We start from the raw sequence: 10,717 nt of genomic DNA on the forward strand, positions 1-10,717 counted from the left end.
ACTCACAGAGACTGATGGCCGTTGTGTTCCTGTTAAATGGATGATCGTCTGTTCTGGCCTGTACCACGCTTATAGCCACAAACAGGTGGAATGAGCAGAAATGACAATATATCATTTATCAATGGATTCTCCTCAACAGCTGTTAGCAGCTGACTATATTTGCTATAAGTATTTGGGTGCATCTCACAATTCCAAGTCACTAACATATTTCATAACCACCCCAATTCAATATGAATATTTTGCTGGAACCATAGCAGACAATGCCTGCAGTACAACTTGGGTATTGAACAAAAACTAATGGAAACACAACTGTATTCCATCGTTGAAGGGTCATGATGGTTCTGTAATTGACATGCGGTGCATTTTCTTGTTATGGTTTGGGTGCGCTCATATGTTTAGATGGAATGGTTGAGTTAAATCATTACATAATGGTTTTACGTGACCATTTCACCCAGTGGCAATCACATCACATTTCATTTTTCTGTTTTTTTTTTCTTCTTTCACTGCATGTACCTAGATTGATCAGAGGTTTCAATAAAAAGCAGTTTCATATGTAGGTTACATATATTGTGTGTTTGAAAATAAATGTTTTTACTGCTTTGACATTTTTGGCATTTCAATTGGTTTTTTAAAAGTTTGCCATTAACAGAATATATACTGAATATATACGTATGCTACAGTAAAATCTGAAGCAAATTAATCTAGTCCTCTTGTACTTCACTTTAGTGGCAAGGCCATTTATGTCCCTGCTTACAGGCAGTTATGTAACTTTGGGAGCAGATTGTCCTCACAGAGCAGTTCTGAGAATAGAATATCAGCCTTCTGATGCGTCGAACGCCATGCGTGGATGCAGGGTGACATACTGAGAGGTGGGAGGGAACACAAGCATTGTCGCTAACGCGCTGTGAGTAGCCTTCAGTTATCCCAAGGTTGAAACACAAGTTGAAAACCTACTGACACATGAATCTATTTTGATTAAAAAAGCATGCTAAGTGAATTGCCTGTATTGGAGTCCAGTACTCTGTGTCCTTCGGAGGGCAAATGCTTTTCATCCATGCTTTTGAATCTGAAAAATTGTTACTGCTCAGTGCACGAATGGTGGTCTGTTGTGCACACTTAACTGAATAAATATCTGCTTAAAATTCTCATACAATCCCTATAAGCTTGATTTATTTCTAGAAACAAACTAGTGCAACATTAACATATAAAAATGGGATGATTGATCGAAGACACTACAGTGGAAATGGTTCTAACTTGCAAGATACAAGATACAAGTATCGTTTATCTTGAACTTGGGTTGCATGTAAAATTTCTGAATATATCATTAGGGGCAGATAAGACAAAAACTGTCATACAGGAAAATTAAAATTGTTTTCATAGATGTGGGCCATTAACAAAATTCTTCTACACTTTCCTCTGTTGCATGATTTATATCTAACTATGTAATATCAGTTAATTTTCATTGTAATCGCTGTTATCTCAAGTTAAAAATGGACATTTTTGCACTTTATTATTTCCCGACACACATAATTTCTGGTGAATAGCAATTAGTGCATTATAATTATTTGGGTTTCTAGGTGTCATCATTTTACATATGTATATTTGGTGCCGTTGACTTGTGAAACGTGCTGATTTTAGTGGTAAAATGTGTTATATCAGTGAAATGACCACATTCAGCCTCCATCAGAAGCCCTCGGTACTGGGTGATAATAGTAGACTCTGCAGTGCTGACTGGTCTTCCAGTACAGTGTGTCTGACTCTGAGACCACAGAGCATATGCAGTGCAGTGCAGCTTTGCTCAGTTGGAAAGGAACCCCCACCAGCAATCACTTACTGTAACCGCCTGAACATTCTCAGTGACAGGAGAGCTGGTGGGAGTTGCACATCAGCTCTCCAATCATCATTTATTTATCATAGAGAATGGATTCTATGAGTTCTTGTCAGAAAGCATAGAATTGCAAGGGAAATGGAGCTTTCTCCAAAGAGACACCTTTCTTTTCATGGGAGAAAGGAGGAAGAAGACCAAATCGATGTGTTGGGGCTTTTTTTTTTAAGTATCCAAACTTGGTTTCCACTTAAAACCGGAACTGCTTCTAAAAGTGTAGATTTCAACTATCAGGCCTAAGTTAACAACCATTATCTATACAAGCATTAAAATTTTCAATCAGTGATTTCAATGAAATGTCACAGATTGCATTCAACCTTAAAATCAAAAGGAACGTGATCTTTGAATGGTATTCTCTGGTCACCGTTATTGTGATCTGAGTCTTCATGTAATAAAGCAATAAAACTTTTAAAAGAGAGGAACTCTGCAGGACGTATACATTTAGAAGACCTTCGACGTGACCCTTATTGCCGAAAGACATTCCGTTCCATTTCTTTCCAGTGGGGGCAGGAGACAGAGAGAGGACAGACAACATTCCTGTGGTTACACAGAACGTTTTCCGGATCAAATTATACTGTCTGTTTCTCAAAGGTGACAATCTAAAAATGAGATATCTGATACTAAGTGTAGTTAAACTGCACAACATTTCAAAGATAACATGTGCAACAACATGATGTGAATTATGAGTATGGGTTAATAGGGGTTTAAAACCTCTAAATGTTACCCTGGCAGAGTCTGAGACTGTATATGCTCAATTATACTGGAACAAGAGGAGAGGTATTCAGTGTGACATACTCAAAGCAACACGTCTGGGGGGCAATATTTTTGTCGTAGCTACTGGATTAGACGTTTTTGTTCCGCTCTTAATCTTCCTGTAGCAGACTAGCTTTAATGACATTGAACAATTTATATGTCCGATAATAGTTGAGTAAATAAAGACTGGCCTAACCGTTCACTGTGATGATCTCACCAGGAAACGCAGTCTTCAATGTTGCATTTTCCTTTAAACATGATTACTCAGTCGGTGAGATCACTCACTGAGTGAAGTCATTTCGGAGGTGACGTCATTTCAGTAATTTCACTGTAGCATGACATGTGTATGGGGTATGGTTTTGTTGTGATTTAGCTACATGTGTGTTACGTGTTTTTCAAAAAATGCTATGTCCATTGCCACCAACTGCTGGCTGCGTTATGTGGTGATATTTCTGTGGGCGCTGCAAATTAGTTTTTCAATTGTAATGAATATGGAACGCATCGGACCAATCGGTGGACTGAACCTGAAACATTACATCATATGTGTATTGTGTAACTGGGAGGTAAACATGTGAGTTATGTGTGTTATGTCGCGTTTTCAATGATATGAAGTTACAGCACACGTTACATTAACAACGTCTCAACCTTTTTTTCGGTTTAAAGTATAAAATCCGCCAGACTAGATGGTGCTGTAGCTAATCCTCGATGTGTGACCAGCTCTTATCCACCTTCTTGACATCACTGGGCTAAGGCTGTGTAGCACAGCCTCCTTGTTTTCCTTACGTGTTTGGCAAATGGAGTGGATCCGCAGTGAAATCCTGTCCCGTCCGAAAAAATCATCAGGTTTGTAAACGATGCGATTACGAAGTTAATGTTTTCTTAAATTACATTTTATTGACTTTATGTTTACCAAAGGTACAAACCTAGAGTTGCTAGGTACTTGCTAAAACATTAGCAGCCCAAATAAGCGAATCCGGCTTTTGTTCTAACGTTAGCCAGATTACACGGATTTGCCTGGTTAGCTAAATGTAGCTGGCTAGCTAGCTTGACAAAAAATGAACAAACGCCATTTGTCGAGTTATCGATTGCCAACGGCACAAATTCAGTAGAACGGTGTCTAAATAACAGCTGGCATTAGTTTCCAATAGCACATTTGTTAGCGAAAGTTAACATTACTTTTTAATACAGGATTTACATTTTGTCGGTAGCTGACCGTTAACGTTGCTAGACGGAGCAATGTGCTTGCTTGGTCAGTTGGCTACATTACACTAACTAACGCTGGCTACTGTAGCGTTGTTAAATTAGCTAACGTTGGTGTTATTTGCTGCTGTTTTGATATGTACTTGACTTGCTGACTTTGGGATTGTAGATAGTTAATAGAACATTATTAGCCATGTCGATTCGGCTTGTTTATTTGGCTAGCTAATCTACTGCCTCACTCAGTTTGTATGCTACATCTAGTCAGCTATAACGTATTGGTTAGCTAAATTAACATCAGCTACCTATAGCTGTAGTCTATGGTACTTAGCCAACGTTAGCTAGCACCGATCAGAGATTGTATAGTTCAGATATCTTTGCAAATTCAAGATGTGAGCAATACGTTCTGTTACCGTTTAGGATGTAGCCATTTGTCAGGCGGGCCGTTGGCCGACCTAGACTAGTTTGGTGAGATAACGTTAACTAGCTTTCAGTCGGCGTTCAGCTTACTGGTAAACAAGCTAGCTAGTAGCTGCATGTTATGTAATGTCTTCGCTAAATGATGCTTTATTTCAACACTGACGTTACCTGCCTCGTTGCGCACTGACTCCAAAGTTTTGTTTCAGATCTACCATCACATCGAAGGTAAACATGTCTGAAGATCTGTACGAAAAGTTTCTCGCCCCCGAAGAGCCGTTTCCCTTGCTGTCACAGCGAGGAAACCTTAGCGAAGATTGCACTCTAGACGTGAGTGACTTCGGCTGTCAGTTGTCCTCTTGTCATCGGACAGACCCTCTGCGCCGCTTCCATAGCAACAGGTGAGTGGAGATAGGAATTAATCATGCGCGCTGCGGCTCCAGTACAAAACTCCTGCTTGTCAATGAAGTGTGTCCTTTACCCTAAGTTACATTTCGAGAGAAGTGTTTTTCTTAGCCAGCAGATGGCCACAATAGGTTACTGAACTGTTCCACGTATTCCATTATGTATCGGTTGAGTTTCTGCCAGTTCTTGTTGTTGTTATGCATAATATGCGATCTGTTTACATGGTATTACATTACATTACAGACATTTAGCAGACGCTCTTATCCAGAGAGACTTACACAACCGTATTATGTCTGTGACTCTCATGCCCTTTGTTGTTTATGCGGATTGTGTTGCCAGATGGAACCTTACTTCCTGTGGGACCAGCGTGGCAAGCTCAGAGTGCAGCGAGGAGCTGTTCTCCTCGGTCTCCGTTGGCGACCAGGATGACTGCTACTCTCTGCTGGACGAGCAGGAGCTCACCTCTCTCGACCTTTTCCCCGAGGGCAGCGTCTGCAGCGATGTGTCCTCCTCCATCAGTACCTACTGGGACTGGTCCGACAGTGAGTTTGAGTGGCAGGTATGTGCAGTGCTTTGACCATTGCGATAATCTGTGCTAAGATTGTGTCTCACTTGGTAAAGGAATGCCTCACAATTACTGTAGTTAGTGCACAAGTTTCAGAGTACTGGAGATCTGAAATGCGTATTAAGATTCATGGGGAAGTTTTTGGCAAAGACACAGGGCCATGCCTAGGAAACAAATCAAAATCTTACTGAAGGGGCCATTGTCACTGGCTGCCGTGGATCTTCATATCCTCACTCATGTTTTTGAACACTGCACAAGTATTTAAAATTAATTAATTGCATAACACGTAAAGTAAATTACCATTTGTTATTGACAGGCAGCATCTTTCTAAATCTGTATTGGAAAATGGTTCGATGGTTTGATTGTGCTTTAGGCAATGGTTTATCCTTTTCTGGTTCTGTCAGTTTGATTGCTTTTAGAGATTGAACTTTCCAAATCCTGAAGTCTGTCTCTTAAAATGGCTGTGCCATGTTATTTTTCAGTTGCCAGGAAGTGACATCGCCAGTGGAAGTGATGTGCTTTCTGACATCATACCCAGCGTACCCAGCTCTCCTTGTCTTGTCTCAAAGCGGAAGACCAAACCGCACAGGAACCTGGACGAGCTTCCTTGGAGTGCCATGACCAACGATGAGCAGGTACCCTAAACCCCTTTCCTTTTTGTCTGCGGTCATCACTCAATGTCTGCCAAGAGTCTTCACTGGAAACTCATGTGTCCAATCAGATGTGTGCATACCCTTGAGCCATGTGCATTTGGAATCTCCCCTATTCAGGTGGAATACATCGAATATCTGAGTCGAAAGGTGAGCATGGAGATGGGACTGAGGGAGCAGCTGGACATTATAAAGATCATCGACCCGTGTGCGCAGATCTCCCCCACGGACAGCGAGTTCATCATTGAGCTCAACTGCCTGACCGATGAGAAGCTAAAGCAGGTAAGGGCCTTGAATGTGTCGCAGAGGAAAAGAATTGTTGCGTATGGAAGTTTGCATAAATTACTGGCTTCTGATTTGATGTTGTGCTTGAATTATTTTGATGTGATTCCAATGCTTTTGGTAGTATTGTACAAAAGCCACCTGTTACAATGACCTATAGGAAACCTGGGAGAGGAAACGGGGCCAACGTTTTCGACCTAGGGCAGGAGTGTGTTATAATGGTTAGGGAACTGGACTTGGAGCTGAAAGGTTGAGGGTTCAGGTGTACCCGTGAGTGTGGTAATTGTTTCTCGAACATATCCAGCTGTTGATGTGGGTTGCTTGGTTGCACCAGGCACAGAATGGGCCAAATTTGATTGGAGCCAATAAAGAGAGGAGCTTGCCATTATGGGCATGGATCAGGGGTGCAGAACTCCGGTCTTGGAGTGCTGGTCTACATGCTTATTGTTCCAAACAACTACTAGTCTGCGGCTGTAGCTGGTGTTTTTACAAATGTAAGCTCAAAATATGATCGAGCCAATGAAATAGTTTAGAGCAGAAGTTGGCACAGAATCCAGAGTCCTCCTGGAATGAAGGGGCCTGATTATGTGTAAGGACAGGACCAGGTAAAGCCGTAACGCTTTCCCCCTCCCCCTTCCTCGCCGCGGCGCAGGTGAGGAGCTACATCCGCGAGCACGGACCGCGGCAGCGGGCTAGCAGCACGCGGGACAGCTGGAAGAGGAGCGAGCGCGGCAGCGCTAGCAGCAGCAGCAACGGCAGCATGGTGAGCAGCGCCGCCAGCAGCAGCGCAAGCTCCGCCTCCACCGCCTCCGGCATGAGCCACGCCCACAGCGACGGCAACCTGTCGGCCAGCGCCGCCGAGCGCATCCGCGACTCCAAGGTGAGGGTCTCCCGCGTGGCGGCCGTTCGGTTCCTGAACACCGCGACTGTGGAAAGCCACAGCTGGCATGTCCAGTGTACAGTATCTCTCACTGTCTCAGAGCGTCCTCAAAGGCATGTCTGAGGATATCTCACCGTTTTTTAACGTCTTCGTTTCAGCTGGTTGCATAAGGATGTGTGGTGCGAATAGACCCGTAATTAAGAGGTTTACATTTTTTGCTGCTGCAAAGGATGGGTTTTACAGCTCAGCTATTAGTACAGTGGAGGAAAAACTTGATGTGTGATTCATAAGCAGGTTTTCTAAATTCACTTTCGAATGCTACTAAAATGTCATCCTTACAAAAAAAACCCCAAATAATTGCCAACCTTTACCAATATACTATGGAACTATTCCATGTTAGATCAATGGAACTATGGAACTATTCCATGTTAGATCAATGTAACTATGGAACTATTCCATCATCCCAGATAGGAAAATGTGAATTGCTTGAAGTTAGCCATGTGCCTGCGTGGTGTGTTGACGGCCATCCCCCCCCCCCCCCCCCATCCCTCCCCCCTTCAGAAGCGGTGGAAGCAGCGGAAGCAGCAGCAGAAAGCCCTGAGGAAGAGGCAGCTGAAGGAGCAGAGGCAGGCCCGCAAGGAGCAGCTGAGCGGCCTCTTCCTCAACGAAGAGGTGCTGTCACTCAGGGTCACCGAGGAGAGGGACCACGGCGACGACGTGGACGTCCTGATGTGACAGGAGTGAACGGCTCAGTGTTCCCTCTAAGCCTCCGGAGCCCCCCGTAGGTGGGTGCCCCTGCCATGCAAGCTCCGCCCTCTCTCTGGCCTCTGTTTCTTTGCCCCCAGAGTTAATTTATCCAGCTGAGAATTAGATTTCACGGATGATCATACAGATCTCCAAAGGCTGCCAAAATGTAATACCACATTTTTCACCTCCTAAACAAATTCCTAAACAAAATCCAGAGAAAATTAAGCACTTATTGACCATGTATAGATGTTTATTTTCTTATTATGTTTCCAATAGATAAGTCGCTGTACGAATTGTGTTGCTATGTCAGCGATTGACACATTGAAGTAATTATTATAATGATTATAATCATTTGTTGCTAGGCTCTTCACGGACATGACTTTGCATTTTTGCGTGGGTTGTATATACCCAAAGGCATAGAGGGAACACTGAATTTCAGGACTTGTGTTGAAGGAAATCATGGCCATTGGTACTTTGATGAATCAAAATGTATAATATTGATAAAATTAAAAAATTGCTTGTTAATATTTTCTGCCTTCGTAGATAAAAGTTGTAACTAGCAGAGGCAAACATAGTATTTGCCTTTTTTACCCCCAATTGTTGGTTCAGTTGGTTCAGTTTACATTCAAATTTGAATGTGGGTCTATAACAAATTGAGAAAATAGCTAATCTGCTTAGCTTGCTAGCTGATAAATATAAGAAGTCTTAATGCAAGCAAAAGTTTATTTCGCTAACGTAACTGTAGCTACAGCTTTCAGGATATTTGTACATGCGTCAGCCTGTTACACATGACCCAGATATCTTCCGTTCGTAGCTCTGCCATACCTCTGCCATAGTTCTGCCTACTCCAGGAGTGTAGGATGCTTTGGTGGTTCTCTCTTTCTGTGATTCTCAGAATTGCTTCTGGTGGAAGTGTATTGACTAAGCAACGATGCTACTGATGTTTGGTACCTTGTAATATTTATGAACGGATGCACCCCCTGGTGGCCAAACTCTTGTGTTCGTGTGGCCATTAAGCCAGGGATCTCAAAAGTCAATTCTAGGGGGACCACAGTGTCTGTTGGTTTTCAGTGTGTTCGCAGTCTTAAGTGCTTAATTTACATCATTGATTGGCTAAATTATCCACGTTTGGTTTCCAAGGCCTACATTGCCAATGCAGCACCCCAAAGACTGGAGTTTTGACATACAAACATGCAGGCATTAAACTTGATGGCATACTGTAAGATAATCATTAGTTGTTCGTACAGAGTCTACCTGTAAATAATATGTTGTAACTTATGCGGGTGTTCTCATAAATCGTACTGAAAAACTGAAAATAATCACATTTTCCTTCGTCCTGTTCCTTTCCAGTCATTAATGTACATTACTGTGGAAGCATTTAATCTCATTACTTGAACACTGCTGTTGAAGATATCTGCTGTACATTAAATGAGTGTATTTCATGTCAAGATTCTTTTGGAAATTGAGAAAAGATAAATACTGGCGTACAACAACCGATTTGTCTGTTTTTCTGAAACACATTTATCCGTTCATCCTCTAGGCATCTGACCTCTCGCGTGAGACACAGTGTTCTTTAAGCATTTTATATATCCTCAAGACAATTCGAGTTTGTCCCCTATAGGGGACATGAATCTCTGGTCTTAAACTTGAGAACCATATGCTGTATTTTACTATGCTGGAATCTGCACTGCAAGGGACTATAACAGATAAATAGTACTTTTTGAAAATATTTTCTCTGTAAAATGGTTTTTGTCATCCAAGACGCTTTTACTGTGTCACAAAATTTATTAAAACCTTTTTCTGCTGGGTATATATCCTCTGTGATGAGTGTTCTTCTGGAATCTTTTTTGGAATATCCACAAGAGGGCAGTAGGTCTCACTGTGTTTCTTGCTTTTGAAATGAATGTTTTTTTTTTTTAAATAACTTGGTAGAGACTGACTATAAATTGATTTCATTTTTTGAATTTTTAATTCAAATATATATGCTTAATGTATGCAAACTTTACAGTTCTTACCTAATTTTTGTTTACCGTTTCTGAATAATGAACGTATTTACTAAAAAATGTGCCATTTCTAATTCCAGTTTGTGGTTTTACAGTTTCTGTTTAAGGGATACAATAAGGGATCAATAGGCTGAAACGTTATATCTGCAGCCTATATGAAATAAAATGATATTTTAAAGGTCATATGTTGGGTGAAATTATATTCCATGAAACGCGTTTGTGGAATCTTACCTAAAAAACAACCCCAAGCGATAGTTTCTGGGATAGTTATTTGTCCTTTCAGAACATTTAATGTTAGTATACAGTTAAACCTGAAATGCATTTATTAACAAGATTGTCTTGTCTAATTGGCTGCATAAGCTTATTTGTTGTGGAAAATTGGTTTTGTTCCCAACGATGTCAGTGGGGACTTTGTCAAACTTGTGCTGGCCCATTAGATTTAATTAATAAATGTTTGTGTTATAGAATTTACGAGTTTATTATCTAAATTGTTATTATCATTAGTAGAATAAGAAATAGGAGAAATGGGCCTGTACTTATTTGAATTTCATTAGATTATCTATTGAGTGGAGTTCTGATGTAACTTCGTTTAAAGCACTGATCCGACCATTTGTTATTTGGTGATAATTTGCCTAGGGCTTTCTTATAAGACTGCTTTATAAATCCAATGCCCAAACTTAGGCAAATTTCAGACTCTCCACCGAAAACAACATTGTATTAATCAACTATGTATTTAAATTAGTTGAACAGTGAGTCCCTCGACCTTTGCAGCTAGGTGCGTATGAGTTCATTTTTGAGAGTAAGGCAATCATTGCTAAATATATTGGTGAAACATGATTACAGGTCTGTTTTTTCACTGACACCTCGCGCAAGCGCAAAAGTAGTACGTCACTGTCCGATAATCTTTCATTAAAGTCCGTCGATTAAAAGGCA

At 41.3% G+C, this 10,717-nt stretch overlaps 1 protein-coding gene across 3 annotated transcripts; it reads left to right on the forward strand.

Annotated features, from left to right (window-relative positions):
* Positions 1–2,958: 2,958 nt before the first annotated feature.
* Positions 2,959–10,717, forward strand: LOC118222770 (protein FAM199X-like). Of its 3 annotated transcripts, none has more exons than XM_035408593.1 (7): positions 2,959–3,481; positions 4,462–4,653; positions 4,997–5,216; positions 5,705–5,857; positions 5,993–6,154; positions 6,807–7,034; positions 7,599–10,717. In XM_035408593.1, exons 2-7 carry the CDS (start codon positions 4,487–4,489, stop codon positions 7,767–7,769), a joined length of 1,101 nt encoding a protein of 366 aa, XP_035264484.1. In that variant the 5' UTR covers positions 2,959–3,481; positions 4,462–4,486; the 3' UTR covers positions 7,770–10,717. The 3 variants fall into 3 exon arrangements, with proteins under 3 accessions (XP_035264484.1, XP_035264483.1, XP_035264481.1); XM_035408592.1 differs by having other exon boundaries at positions 2,961–3,481; positions 4,451–4,653; positions 7,596–10,717; XM_035408590.1 differs by having other exon boundaries at positions 2,964–3,481; positions 7,596–10,717.

Source organism: Anguilla anguilla, chromosome 3 (assembly GCF_013347855.1).
Source record: "Anguilla anguilla isolate fAngAng1 chromosome 3, fAngAng1.pri, whole genome shotgun sequence".
NCBI lineage: Eukaryota > Metazoa > Chordata > Actinopteri > Anguilliformes > Anguillidae > Anguilla > Anguilla anguilla.

Coding starts and splice junctions, on each gene's coding strand:
- LOC118222770 (XM_035408592.1), top strand. CDS start 4,487: ATGTCTGAAGATCTGTACGAAAAGTTTCTCGCCCCCGAAGAGCCGTTT. Junction 4,654..4,996: donor CGCCGCTTCCATAGCAACAG/GTGAGTGGAGAT, acceptor TTGTGTTGCCAG/ATGGAACCTTACTTCCTGTG. Junction 6,155..6,806: donor CCGATGAGAAGCTAAAGCAG/GTAAGGGCCTTG, acceptor GCCGCGGCGCAG/GTGAGGAGCTACATCCGCGA.